The sequence below is a fragment of the Chanodichthys erythropterus genome, chromosome 13 (genome assembly GCF_024489055.1).
Source record: "Chanodichthys erythropterus isolate Z2021 chromosome 13, ASM2448905v1, whole genome shotgun sequence".
Lineage (NCBI taxonomy): Eukaryota > Metazoa > Chordata > Actinopteri > Cypriniformes > Xenocyprididae > Chanodichthys > Chanodichthys erythropterus.
The window spans coordinates 39,969,170-39,983,654 of record NC_090233.1 but is presented as its reverse complement, the minus strand read 5'-3'; the positions used below and the strand labels follow the sequence as shown (position 1 = coordinate 39,983,654).

General features: G+C 36.8%; 1 protein-coding gene across 3 annotated transcripts; it reads right to left on the bottom strand.

Moving 5' to 3' along the window:
* Positions 1-209: 209 nt before the first annotated feature.
* Positions 210-4,944, bottom strand: prdm8b (PR domain containing 8b). Of its 3 annotated transcripts, none has more exons than XM_067407704.1 (4): positions 4,783-4,944; positions 2,722-2,946; positions 2,283-2,514; positions 210-1,993 (listed from the first exon to the last, which is right to left on the bottom strand). In XM_067407704.1, the coding sequence occupies exons 1-4, from the start codon at positions 4,783-4,785 to the stop codon at positions 741-743; spliced, it is 1,713 nt and encodes a 570-aa protein (XP_067263805.1). In that variant the 5' UTR covers positions 4,786-4,944; the 3' UTR covers positions 210-740. The 3 variants fall into 3 exon arrangements, with proteins under 3 accessions (XP_067263805.1, XP_067263807.1, XP_067263806.1); XM_067407706.1 differs by having other exon boundaries at positions 2,289-2,514; XM_067407705.1 differs by lacking the exon at positions 4,783-4,944 and adding an exon at positions 3,119-3,144.
* Positions 4,945-14,485: the final 9,541 nt, after the last annotated feature.

The window sequence follows — 14,485 nt, the reverse complement described above, 5'->3', positions numbered from 1 at the left end:
TATATATATATATATATATATATATATATATATATATATATATATATATATATATAATATTTTTTGTCTGTCATTTTATAGCCAGGCAGAATTAATCACACAGTCAGGTGAAAATAAAGCTATTTTATTGTCAAAGCATTCAACATGATTAGATAAACTATCAAATAGTAAATTTCAGCAAAAGGAAGAAACACTGAATCTATTCCTCACAGACACAAAATATTACACTTTGTATTAAAACAAAACAAGTATTTACATTGTTTCGAATAGACTGCATCTTATACCAATAACTATAATTTACATGCACTCTTAAATACACTTCAACATCATGTTCCCAATGTTCAATATCCTTATGCATATAGACATAACATGTCATTGAATAACTCTCAATGAAATGATCTGCATCTTAATTCATTTATATACATTATACATTAAATATATACAAAATTCAAAGTACACTTACATTATTATTGTCCCTTTTTTCAAATAATAAGTGCTTCATATAATAAATAGATTTTAGTTTTTTTTAAGTCAAAATGCATCGTCATACACAAAAACGTGACAATTGGAGAAATCAAACCATTTAAACAGTATATGTCTTTTGAAAATGAGAGCAAACGTGTTGGCATTACTCCTCCAGATTAACCATATTCCATTTTGATTAAAAAATTGCAAGGAAAAAAGTAAGAAAGGAGGAAAGAAAGAAAGAAAGAAAGAAAAATCAATAAATCCTCAAAAATTCAGTTGTGAGAGGTCATGTGCCGGGAAAGGTGGTGCCGCTCCCTGAAAGACTCGTTACAGATTGGACACTTTAACTTTTCTTCTCTCCTCCTTTTAACAAGAGGTTCCATGGCATACTCCTTTTTGTGGTGCGAGCGCATGTGGTAGACCAGGTCAGAGGTCATGCGGAAGGAGGCATTGCATTTGGCACACCAGTTCTGGGCAGGCAGACAAAGGGAAGTGAACGAAGGGGGCAGGAGTGTGAGAGCAGAGGGCATTTGCAGCTGGATGGGGCCTGACGTCTTGGGCCAGAAGGCTGTGGCGTACAAGAAAGGGTTCTGTTTTGCAATGCCGCCCGGCACGGGGCAGTTGCTGCCTAGCTCTGAGCCTTGGAGCTTTGCGGCGAGGTGGTCTGCCTGGTAGAGTCTACTGGAAGAGACGGTGTCGCCCACCGTGGGATGGCAGTCTACCGCCGGCAGAAGCTTGGGTGCCATGACAAGAGGTGATATCTGCGAGAAGGTGCGAGACGGCTGGCTAAAGGCGCTCTTTCTCTCCGAGCCTCCACCACCCTGCTGGGGCACCGAAGTGAAAGCGCTGCCAATTGACGAGGTCTCCATTCGGGACTGTGGGGGCTGAGTCTCGCTGAGAACCTGTCGGATGTTCAGGTGCTTTTCAGCCGGGTTGTTGCTGGGCCGGCCAGCCTCCTTGTTCTCCGAGTTGGAGATGGAGTTTTTGCTGCTGTGCTTCAAGCCTTGAGGCGACTTCTTGACCTCCGTAAAGGCGCTCCTCTTGGTTTCCGTCGACTCTGAAACAGAGGGAGAAAAGGCCCGCCTGCTCTCGTCCAGACCGTACGCTCCACGGTACTGCTGCGCCGAGTTGGCCAACTCCTCTTTGGACTTGGGAGGCTGAGATAATCCACTGTTCCTGCTGTCCTCCATGTCGGAGAACTTGCGCTTTCCAGAGTTCTCACTCAGGATCTCGGCCTCTTTGTCGCTCGGCGGACTGGTTCTGTTATTCTCCAAATCCCTGGCCAGATTATGGAAGTCTGTGGATGGCTTTCCGTCCTGTGGATTGGAGAAGCCATCGGATCGGCCCAGTTTGGGACTGGACCTGGCAGGAGGTAGACTAGCCTGGTCACTGGCATCCTTGGCCTCCTCCTCTGGGCTGGCCATGCTTTGTAGTCTCTTAGTGCAGCGGAATCTCAGATGAGCCAAAAAGGGAAATTCGAACTGGAAACGCTGGCTACAGTCTGGGCACAAAAAGGGTGACGTTCCTGCAACACATAATTGGTGGGAGGGGAAGAGAAAAAGAAAAGACATTTTAGAAAAAGTGTCCTTAAACAGGTACGTAATGATGATGATAACAATTAACAATTCATTTTTAAACATTTTTTTTTTTTTTATAAATGATTGACGTGCACTTTGTCTCATGTGTGTACACATTTTTGAAAAACTTCTTAAATCTATATTAATTAATTAAAGCAAACTATATTTGTTTACTATTTAAACAAGCAACTGCTATTTTTGACCAAAGTATAGCACATATTGATCTTCAAAGTGTACCTTTACTTTTCACTTGATTTCTGCCTGAGCTCAGGAGCAGCAGCTCAATGAGATCCTTGCCATACCACACCAGCAGCTCTTCGTCTTTCTCTATTCTCCTCAGTGACCTGTAGAATAGTTGGCCGTTCTTCACATAGGCCTCTAGGTTCTGTTCATCTCTGTCTCTCGCTGACTGGACCAGCCTCAGCCACATCAGGCCTTCTGATGAGCTGTTGGCAGCTGACGTGTCCACCTGTATCCGGCAACATAAAGCGGTTAGAACATCGGGCCAGTGTTCAGATAACAGTAATTAATTGCAAAGAATAAAGTTCCTCTAAAAGCGAAATAAATATTAGTAGGGATTGGTGTAGCGACAGTTATTAGGCCTATATAGCTTAAATAAATTGACATTTCAAACACTCGACTTTTCTGGAATGAATTAAATAAACAGTGACTATACCCTAAAGATGTAAGGCGCCGTTCGTTTGTCTGTGGACTTCAGAGCGATAAAGGCGATGCTGTCATACAGTGAAGTGTGACTCAGAACACATGGACCAAAAATGGCATTTTCCGGAATGTCACAGGTTGTGTAAACGCTGGTAAATATATCCGTTAAACACTGCTGCATCGCTTTCGCGTCGCCATCCCAGGCCAGTCTCTGCGAACTGGATTCCTCCATCATTTGCTGTAAGAACAAAAATGTCAGTCAATTCATGTGAATAAATAGAACAGTCACTATTTTTGTATTATATAGAATGTAGGCTATGTAAATTGTTTAAATATTTATTCCATCCATGCTATCTGATTTGTGAATATCCTGCACAAAACATTTAATAACAAAAACCTCTCAGACTTACTTTACTTTTAGGCCCGTGCTTTTTACTTTCTTTCTTTCTTTAAAGCTAATTCTGTTCGATTGATAAATAGCCTAAATATAAATTTACTAATATGGAACTATGTGTCTGAAATAAAGCTATTTTGTTGACATTATGTAATAAATTGTATGTCATTTAAGCTATAATCTATTTTATAAAATGTAAACATGTTGAATTAAATGAGTTTTTCATTAATTCTGTAAAAGCGAAGAGAAAATACAAGAAATCAAAGAAAAAAAAGTGGAATATGAATACCTATTTCTTAAAATGCATTAATTCGATTCAAAAGCATGACTTAGCCTATTAATAACGCTCAGTGCGTATTTTCCGATTTTTCTTCCACTTGTCGAAAATATTTTATAAGGGTTTGACAAGGAAAATCTGGCCTTGTGAGACCAATCGGTCTATTTACAATCGGGGAGCATATCGAATGGATTCAGTAGCACTGTCAAAGTCACTGGTTTCACGTCAGCTAACCTTTAGCTCCTTTCTACAAGAAGGAACGTATGTCTCCTTATTACCATAATCCACCACTTTTCTTCTGAGACTTTAATTAAGGCAGCTCGCGGAGTTAATTATTTTATCTTCTTCTCTGAACCCTTAATGCACATTTACAAATGAGGTGAATCTCTCGTACGCGTGAATTAGTTTACTTTTGTAACTTGTTAAAGCAGCATTTCAAAAAAAGGGGGGAAATATTCAATTTCCATAATGTTCGTGTGTTTTTAAAAACAGTTTATCATTTTAGCAGTACGGCATATTGCTGTGATTTCCTATGATTCCTCAGCTTTTTTTTTTTTTTTTTTTTTTTGTTTTTTTTTGGATGAGGTTAAATATAAATATCCATGCAAAATTATTTCTATATAAGGACAAGAGTGAAGGGAAATGTTGTTACTGCAATTGTAAAGCTGAATTGAAAACTGATCTGTGAGCACAAAATGTGTTAAATATTGCAAACTATTTTCAGACACGTTTTTTAAAAACATATTTAATTTACAAATTCATTTACATTTTTTTTCAGCTGAGAGGTAGGGTGCTTTTATAAAACAGACCGCTTTCTTTTTCTTTTACTTCTAGCGCAAATAAAGCGACACTAGCGCGTAATACAAAAATAGTCTGAAAACGTTATTGAAAAATATATTTACTCTGCAATGCATTTAAATTACCAGATGCTATTTCAAACGGACACGTCAGGCTCTCTGTTGTATTATCAGGACACAAATGCTAAAAGTTCCCTTCATCCATAAAAAGCCTTAGTGTGAATTCTGCCCTTCCTTTCACGATTCTCCCCTTTTGTAGCTGTGAGGTCGCACTCTCACTCCTGAGAATCACACAAAGGATCCAATGAATATGCATTTCAACTAAATACTATAATAGACCCACGAATTTATGCGCATTTCTGAAATGGAGGAGACGAACCCATTAACCTCCTGTTTCAGGCTGAAATTTATTGCGCTTTTTATCTACGGTCTTGTTGTTATTCCAACTTTATGACTTTATGATGTGTAACCCGTTTCCCTGATTCAATGACTTTCGTCTACCATCTGCGAGCTTTCGGTTGCGAGGATGCTGTTTGGGCGCTGCATAGCTCCGTGTACCTATTACTAGCCTCCGGTTGTTTTTATTGCAAAATTGTCATTACTCACCATGGTTCTAGGGTAAAATAATCCACAAGGTTTCGAAATTGCCGTCAATATATCTTCAAGTAGCCTATTCAGCGTGTCCAGTGAAGTCCGTGCAGTCAGTACATTTCCCCGTCTGTTGAAAGTGACAGTGTTGCCGACCGTCTTATGATGCGCGAGCGCGGAGAGGCGTGCAGATGGGGCCGATAGACTGACTGTGGCACCCACATACACACTTTTTGTTTGCTGCACATAATCTGCCCAATGAGGCGTGACACGCTTCGTCTCCTCCCTTTAACTCTTCGGTCGCCGAGAGTTAGTTGATGCAGAGTGCTTATGCTGAAACGTTGTCAAGTGCACTAAAACAGATGCAAATTTGCAGAATATTTCATTATTCTGTTATATTTTCAAACAAAGAACATTCATCTAGGCTATATTTTTTAAGTGCATTTAAATGTTAGAATATTATTCAATAGCTGATGCTTATTATGCAATTTTTAAATATACATTGTAAAATGTTGTTAAATTTATGGTTAAAAATGGAAGTTGTTGCAGACCTTTCCTGTAAAAGTACAGTAGCGATGCATTACTCGGGATGACATTTTGATGACTGTAATTTACAGTTCATAACTGTATACGTCGTTAAATGATATGATGTTAATATATCAACCTATGTGGGCTATCTTTCTGTTGCTGTTACATATACTGATAATAACACAAAGGAAGGTCACATGATGACTTCTACTGTGGCCAATAATAACAAAGCCAGAGCCCAGTATTAGGCTACCCACAAACACCATCAGGGTAAAATAAAGCAGTAAACATAACTAAACAACATACAATGCAACATAAAACGCTTCAACTCAGTCAATTTTTTTTAAAAAATGTGATGGTTTGAGCAGTTAATTTTGGGAATGCCCCTTTCCATAAATTATAAGACTTTTTACTTAAAAAAAAAAAAAAACCCTCAATAAAGCAAAATACAATTGTATTTTACAGTAACATTACATGTTATTGTAGCTACATGTAATGTTGTATTTTATTATATACATATATTGTCCTTTTTTTTTTTTTTTTTTTTACAATAAAACATGTATTGTCTTTTAAAACATTATAAGGTAGGCTACTTAGTTAACCAATTATTTTATGTTAACAAAAAGTGACATTAATGTCACTTTTCTGTTAAAATACTTTTTTAGGAATTAAGGGGAGGCAAAATGATTTCGTTCGCTATGATTTCATGAATCTGCCAATAACAAAATGGGCAACAAAAAGTTTCTCTGTATAACTGAGTTACTGTTCATTGAGTCTCTTTGTCACACAGCTTCCTTAATATCAAGGACGACTGCTGTCTTCTCTTGGACGTTTATATGTAGGCTACAGGCAACACGTCGCCACTTGCAACGTGATCCAGCTTTAAATGATGTCGTTGTGCTATAATAATTATTACTTTTCTCAGTGATGGTTCGCCTACTGACAGTTAGCAAATTACTCGATTGATACTTATCGGCATCTGGGGCGCTCTTGCGCTTTGCGGCTGCCTGGGATACGGCTCAGGAGCGCGGAGGCTTGTCGCGTGCACACCTGCTGTGGTGCTCCGCGTGCTCAACCTGACCTCAGCACGACTGGATTCTGATGTCTGTATTAACATCTGTGGGAGACAGCAGTGAGTATTCAGCCGGCCAAGTGCACACACTAGACTTTCTGTCAACATATTGAGTTTATATGCTACAGATCCGATGCTTTTAACCGATATGGCGAAATGGTTTTAACATTAACAGTCTGAAGATTTGATAAGCTAAACAAATCTATAGATTTCTCTATGGGGTCTACTGGGGTTCAGAGAAACATGGGCGTACTTATGTCATTGGATGGCGTCCACCTCAAAACCTTGATTGAGAGAATTAATAAATTGTCATATAAGAGCGATTTAAACTCCTGCTGACTTATTCATTTTTTTTTTTTTTTTTTTAGTTGTTTGTATCTCTAGAATCTCATTTATCAGAAGATAAATGCTGTGTTACTGCCATATAAAGACTGATAGTTTGGCCATGTAAACTGGTCAAGTGCATATGACAGAATCAAGAAAAACATATATTATCAAATATGCTAATGCATAGCTTACTGTAGAACAAAAGTGAGTGCTCTGTGCTTTTCCTTGAGTACAATTGGGTGACTGTGGTTACTAATCAATTTTTTCAAAAAAGAGAGAAACTGAAATAAATGTATGGTGTCAAAACAAACAAACAGCAATCCTGCATTTGAGGACATCATTCTGGATGTTTTAGATGCTTTGCTAATTGAAACACTTGATTCAACTTGAGAAACACAACTTTAAATAATCTCAATGCATTTCTATGTATATTAGCATTTAACAGTTTCTTTAACTGAAGATGTCTATCTGTTTTTTTGGGCAATCAACAAGTATTGTTTTCTGCTTACTTGAAAGAACAAGTAAGTTTTTTTCCCCCCATATGTAATTCACAACTGAGTGTTTTTTTTTTTTTTTTTTTTTTTTTTTTTTAACATAATTTTGTCCTTTACACTGATAAAGAGAGGACTAAACTGAAATAAAATGTTCTTGTAAACACCATTCTCTACCAATTTAGAGATCTTCATGGCAAATTACAAAAGAATAACTCAAATATCAACAGTGCATTAAGTGGAACTAATTCAGACTGATATGGTAAATTATTTTTGCTTTGCACAAAATATAGTTTCTTGTAAAATGTCTTTTTCCATAATCACTTTTTTTGATGTTTTTTTTTTCCAAATATATGATTCTTTTCCAGGCTCTTTACCACAGATAAAATATTTAGTGCCATTTACATTATACATTTGAAATGATGGGACTTTTTCAATCAAGCAATGGGAATGGGAATTCTTTTTTTATAATGGTGAGGCCTTTGACATATAAAGATTTACACAGTCTTAACCTTAAATCTCTTCTTGCTCCAAACACTTGTCCAGCCAAGCATGATAAGGACTTTTTTTTCCCAAACAGTGTTCCGAGAGCTTGCTCAATCAGTAGCCATCTGTTTAGCTCATGAACTGCAGGTTCATAGTGGCTGGCAGTGGCTGTTCAGTGGACAGAATTAATCTCCCCTTCTCCTCTTTTATTGTCCTAAAACATATAGCCCCTGTTAATAGCATTGCTTTACTGGGGCAAACTGCCTTCTCAGTATAAGTACAACATGGAGCAGATTTCTCTGTGGCATGCTCGTACGGAGGCTAATTAGTACTTTGATGTCATTTGTCAGCGCAACATGACCCTGATGTTAAAGAAGGTTTTTGTCACAAAGACGTTTTATTGAATATTAACAGGGACTTGAAAGAGTTTACGATATTCTTTTGTATTAAAAGTCTATCTGATTGTAAGAAAATAATCCAGTGTTTAAGAAGGAGAAAGGAAAGATTGTGGTCTTGAACTATAAGCTGCTGAGGGATTAAGAACAACTCTATTCTGGACATTCAGACAAGCCATGCGCTAACCTGGAATGATATGATTTTATTACCAGCAGATAGAAGGAGAAACATCAACATACTACAAACAGATGTAAGTCAGAGCATAATTCAAATTAACAGGGGTCTGTTTTTTTTATTTAGCAATTCAGCTGTTGTGCTGCTTTTCTTGCAGGAGATTAAGGATGACAACATATACTGCATGTCATGATAACAATAGGGATCAGCTGATGGAGGAACAAGGCTCATATTTATCAGTGTTTTGATTAATGTAATCTGCTGTGGCATTGTTATATTGGCAAGAGAACACAGATTTAAACTATTTTACAATATAAGCTCCCAAATTCATTTCTACAGCAGTGTCAGTGAAAGTGTTTAATGCAGTTACGTTATCAAGAATGCAAAAATGTATAAAGATATAAGGTATTTAAATGTAAAACCAAGAGATAGATAGATAGATAGATAGATAGATAGATAGATAGATAGATAGATAGATAGATAGATAGATAGATAGATAGATAGATAGATAGATAGATAGATAGATAGATAGATAGATAGATAGATAGATAGATAGATAGATAGATAGATAGATAGATAGATGGATGGATAAGTAGGTATAAAGAAAGATTGGGCCAGTGCACTGAGCATATACTGAAGACTTAACATAGTCTTTCCAATGGAGGGCAGAAGAGGAAAAGGAAGGAGTCTAAACCCTGTAAAGAGGAAGGCAAAACAGCGGTCTTGGTGTAAGAGTGTTTAGAGTAGAGGGAAACAGGCTTTGAGCATTTTCTGTCTCTCTCTTTCTCATAATCATGCAGACACAGGTGCTTTTGCAGGGCTTACAGAAGACTCACAGGTAGAATCCCAAATCCATCCTCTTTAATCTCTTTGTAAATGACCGAATACTCCTATTTATATGAACTCTCAGAGCTGCACTTGCATAAAATGGTTCTTTTAAAGGGGTACAAAATGGTAAAAGGAATAATTAATAATGAGCCACTTTTATATCGGATCCAGTGATTATACAAATGGAGGAAACCGCCAAAAATATTCTGTTATGGCATATGGCACTTCAGCTGCCATATGTGCCAGTTTTCACTGAAATTGGCACCACGGCTCATGATGGTCAGTTGTGACTGCCAAAAACACAGCGAGGGCTGTGCAGAGAGAGCGAGAGGAAGAGGGGTGGGGGATGGGGAGGGGGGTTTCATTGCCTCAGACAAGTGCACTGATGTCCTTCTGCATCTCCCACAGCACAATCAAGAGAGAGTTAGTGAGAGTTGGAGGAGATAAGATTTGGGCAAGAGGAGAAACTGGTGCTGGGGAATCATGTTTTACTCACCCTCCCTTTTCCTGCACTAATTCAGTGTTTAGACCTTTCAGCCTTTGTGTTCATTCAACTTTGCTGTGAAGTGGAGGAGAATTTGAGGGGGAAACATTGCTTTGGCATGCAGAGCATGACATTTGTAGTCCCACACTCTCATCACAACTTGTAATGGTTTGTATGAGTTGGCAAAATCGTATGACTTGGCTTGAATGAGAAGGTACAACTTTTCTCCATCTCATATGAAGTATTATGACTTTTCGTGAGACTGTTTTGCTCTGATAATTGAAAAAAGAAACGTACATAGGCTATAAATAATGAAGTTTAGCTTTTCCGTGTACTGAAAGTTTGTGTACTGGAATTGTTTCAATTAAAAATAGGGATTCACTGATAATTAAATAGGCTTTTTTCAGATACCAATAAACCAATTTTTATTTTTATGTTTATAACCAATAAATGGCATGGCAGATATTGACCAAAAATGGTCCCACTTTATATTAGGTGGCCTTAACTACTATGTACTTACATCAAAAAAATAAGTACAATGTATATATTGTGTTCATATTGTGTTGCAAAACACTTTTTTTGCTATTGAGGTGAAATACAGGTAAGGTTAGGACAGCTTTGGTGGTATGGATAGGTTTAAGGGTGGGTTAAGGTGTAAGGGATGGGTCAATAGTGTAATTATAAATGTAGTTACAGAAGAAATTAATACAGACGTAAATTACATGCAGGTATTTTTTAAAATATAATTACAATGTAAAAACATGTACACAATAGGTGCATTGTATCAAATGATTAATTTAAATACATAATAGTTAAGGCCACCTAATATAAAGTGGGACCCAAAAAAGTACTTTTTTAAATATATATTGAAAATAAAACACTAAAAATGAAAATCAATTATTTTAAATGTTACAAGTGCATTTATGCATCATAACATTATATTGTACACTTTGAAAAATTGATATATTTTTTTTAAGATCTGCTAAAGATTACATTTAACTGTTATTAAAATGATTATTTTTAAAGATTAACTTTGAGTGAATGTTGATGATGATGATGATGATCTAGGATGTATGTATATAAAAATAGTGGAAATGAGCATGCACAATTGAACATGAACTTCTGGCTTTCATATTGAATATTACTTGATTGATAATTTGAATATTTTTAATATCCATATTTTTAATATTCTTTTTTTTTTATATTCCAAATAAAACAAAACAAAACAAAACAATGTTTAATATCAAAAAGTTAGTTTTTCTATAGTGTCACTCTAATGTGTGTATCCTCATATAAATCATCTGCACCATGGCCCCTGATCAAGCCTCTATCTCGCCACTCCAGAATTCTGGAGATTTAGACATTCTGTTTGAAATCGATGATACCTGTTCATAGTGCAAGACAGTGAGTCCAGCCCTGGCTCTGACTGCAGGCCCGGTCGTCCAGGCTTCAGATCCTCCCTCACAGCCAAGCTGCCAGACTAGCTCAGGGTTCACGGCTGAGCTGAGCCACCATGGCAAGTTTTAATGTTCCAGGTTTTGGGCGGCCCCAGGGCATATGCTCACCCTCCCTTCGCTAAAAGGAAAGCTCACGTCTGGCAGGGAAGACTGGGCCTGGCCCCAGCAGTCATTCAGATTCTCACTTATGCAGGTCTTTCACATGCCACTCCATCATGGACAGGATAACAGAGTGATATATTATATGGTACATCATGTACTAAAGTCTAGACTGTTATTTGTTATTGCACAAATATACTGTAGTATTCCCTTAAAATTTGACTAGCTTATTGTAAGGCTCCTAGAGTGCTGACATACAGTCCAACAGTGCTACAACTTTTTACTGTTTAACTCATTCCAGACAGACAGTCTGTGTGTCAGCAGTTGGGACTTTTCAGTGACTCCATCCACAGGTCACATTGATTCATAGTGACTTCATGAGTTAGTTACTTAATTGTTCATTCACACAATTCATTCAGATCTGATTAATTCAAGAACTGCACTGCTGTGGCCTTGTATGGAACTGTTTGCGGAGAAAAACACAGATATTGTAATAAGTGAAAATGTAAATAACTCAATATTAACTTGTTTATTAGTGTGTGTGCCTGATTGTAAATTAATATTAATAGAATCAATAAAATATTACAGCAGGTTTATTTTTATATAGCCTTTATACTGCCCTTATAACTTAAAATAGTCTTGAAATTTGTTGATGCATTACAATCCATCAGATGTGTCATTACTATAGTAAATCAAAAGAAGAAATCATGCAGCACCTTATACAGGCTGTGCCCATTATAAACAGGTGAAAGGAGAGCACCATTTAACATCTACTTACCTATTTGAAAATTAACTCCACTCTCCACTCCTTCTTTATGGGAAAATTATAGGCTCTGTTGTCATTTTAAATTTCATTTCATTCCCATGTGCCTTTTTCAGCCTCATTCTGGACAAAAGCAAACAATGTTGGGTCATTTGGATCCACTCCATTCCATTGTATCCATTCTGATTCGTCAGTAATGAGAGGAACCTTTATGCTGAAAGAATGAAATAAAGAATTAAAGTGAATTTTTAGAAATGAAAATAAAATGAATTATTCCAAACTTTTGATAGTGTGTGTGTGTATGGGAGAATATCAGATAGACATTTCTAGACAATCAGATCTATGTAGATCTATGACTCTATGTGGTCCACCTCTGCTTGCTTGGAACTTAGATGTTTAACTGTACTGGTTTTGTTTTTTGGCTCTTTATGAAATCATTTTAAAGCAATTACAACCTCACATACTGTTGTTCTGCTGGATATTTAAACATAGGATGACTGAGATGACTTAAAGACATGAAGGAAGCCAGAATTCAATATTGTTCCTTATGAAAAATACTTCAAGTTCATTTTATGAAGTATACTAAAAGGGTTAGTTCACTCAAAAATGAAAATTCTGTCTTTAATTACTCACCCTCATGTCGTTCCAAACCTGTAAGACCTTCGTTTATCTCTAAGACACAAATTAATTACTTTTGTTAAAATCCGATGGCTCAGTAAGACCTGCATTGCCAGCAAGACAATTAACACTTTCAATGCCCAGAAAGCTACTAAAGACGTATTTAAAACCTTAATGTTATGAAGTGATGAGAATACTTTTTGTGTGCCAAAAAACGGAGCGCGTATCAAACTCACAAAGTAATGTGATTTCAGTAAAAGAGGCTTTGTTACGTCATAAGTGTTTTGAAATTTCAATGGTTCACCACTGGGAGGCGTGACTTCGGCAGTTTGATATGGGCTCCGAACCACTGATTCGAAACAAAAGATTTGTGAACCTTCGAAGCTTCATGAAGCAGTGTTTTAAAATCACCCATCACTAAATGTTGTTGAATAATGTCGTTATTTAGTTTTTTTGGTGCACAAAAAGTATTCTCGTCGCTTCGTAACATTAAGGTTGAATCACTGTAGTCACATGAACTGTTTTAAATATGTCTTTAGTAGCTTTCTGGGCATCTGAAAATGTTATTTGTCTTGCTGGCAATAGAGACAGAGCGCATTTATGTTAATCTGAAAACCACGCCCACCGGGGGGGAAAACAATCCAACCGTCTCCATTGAGTTTGTATTGCGTGAGGCTGCCTCTTTGTCTTTTCTGACTTATTACAAAAAACAGAACAATGTCTAAAAGCTGCTGTGTGACAAGGTGTACAGCTAAAAAACTTTAAAAACCCAGAAATAAGTTTTTATAAGCTGTCGACCCCCCCAAAACGAATGTTTAAGGACATAAAAGTGGATACAGGCAGTGAGACAGAGAGCAACGGGTCATATTACTATAAGAAATGCATTGGAGGGGAACGTAATCGGCGACAGGTGAAATAATTCTTTGACATGGTAAAAAATAATGAATGGTTTGTTTTTGTTGGTCTGTTTAGCATATGTTGTTGCCGATTACGACCCCCTCCAGTGTATTTCTTAAAGTAATTATGACCATTTGCGCTCTGTCTCACTGCCTGTATCCACTTTTATGTACTTAAACATTCATTTTTTGGGATCGACAGCTTATAAAAACTTATTTTCTGGTTTTTTTTAGCTTGTTAGCTGTGCACCTTGTCACACAGCAGCTTTTAGACATTGTTCTGTGTTTTGTAATAAGTCAGAAAAGACAAAGAGGCAGCCTCACGCAATACAAAGTCAATGGAGACGGTTGGATTGTTTCCCCCCCGGTGGGCGTGGTCTTCAGATTATGACGCGTGTCGCTCTGTCTCTATGGAGGCCTCACTGAGCCATCGGATTTTATGAAAAATATCTTAATTTGTGTTCTGAAGATGAATGAAGGTCTTACAGGTGTGGAACGACATGAGGGTGAGTAATTAATGACAGAAATTTCATTTTTTGGGTGAACTAACCCTTTAAGTTAAGTATACTTTGAAGTAAGTATACTAGTATCAATGTACTAGTATTAAACTTGTAAGTGTCCTATTTCAATACTGCTTGGGACTAAATTGGCCCACTGTTTAGTATATAAAATTATATGTTTAAGTGTACTATAAGTGTAACTGTAGTAAACTTTAAGTGCACAACTCACAACTACATTTCTCATTTGTACTGCATCTGTACTACAAGTGAACTTATAAGTATACATGTATGTATTAGTTTACTATTTTAATACTTGTAGGTTGAAAGAAAGAAAAATGGGCATATACACAGTCAGACATTTTAATGTTTTAGAAATAATTGCTCACTAAGACAGCATTTACTTGATGAAAAATACAGTAAAAACAATATTAATTTGAAATATTATTACATTTTCTATTTTAATAAATGTCATTTATTCCTGTGATGGCTAACTGGATTTCCAGCAGCAGTTACTCCAGTATTCAGTGTCATTTGATCCTTTCGGAATAAATTATTCCAAACTTTTGATAGTGTGTGTATATCCATCCATCCATCCATCCATC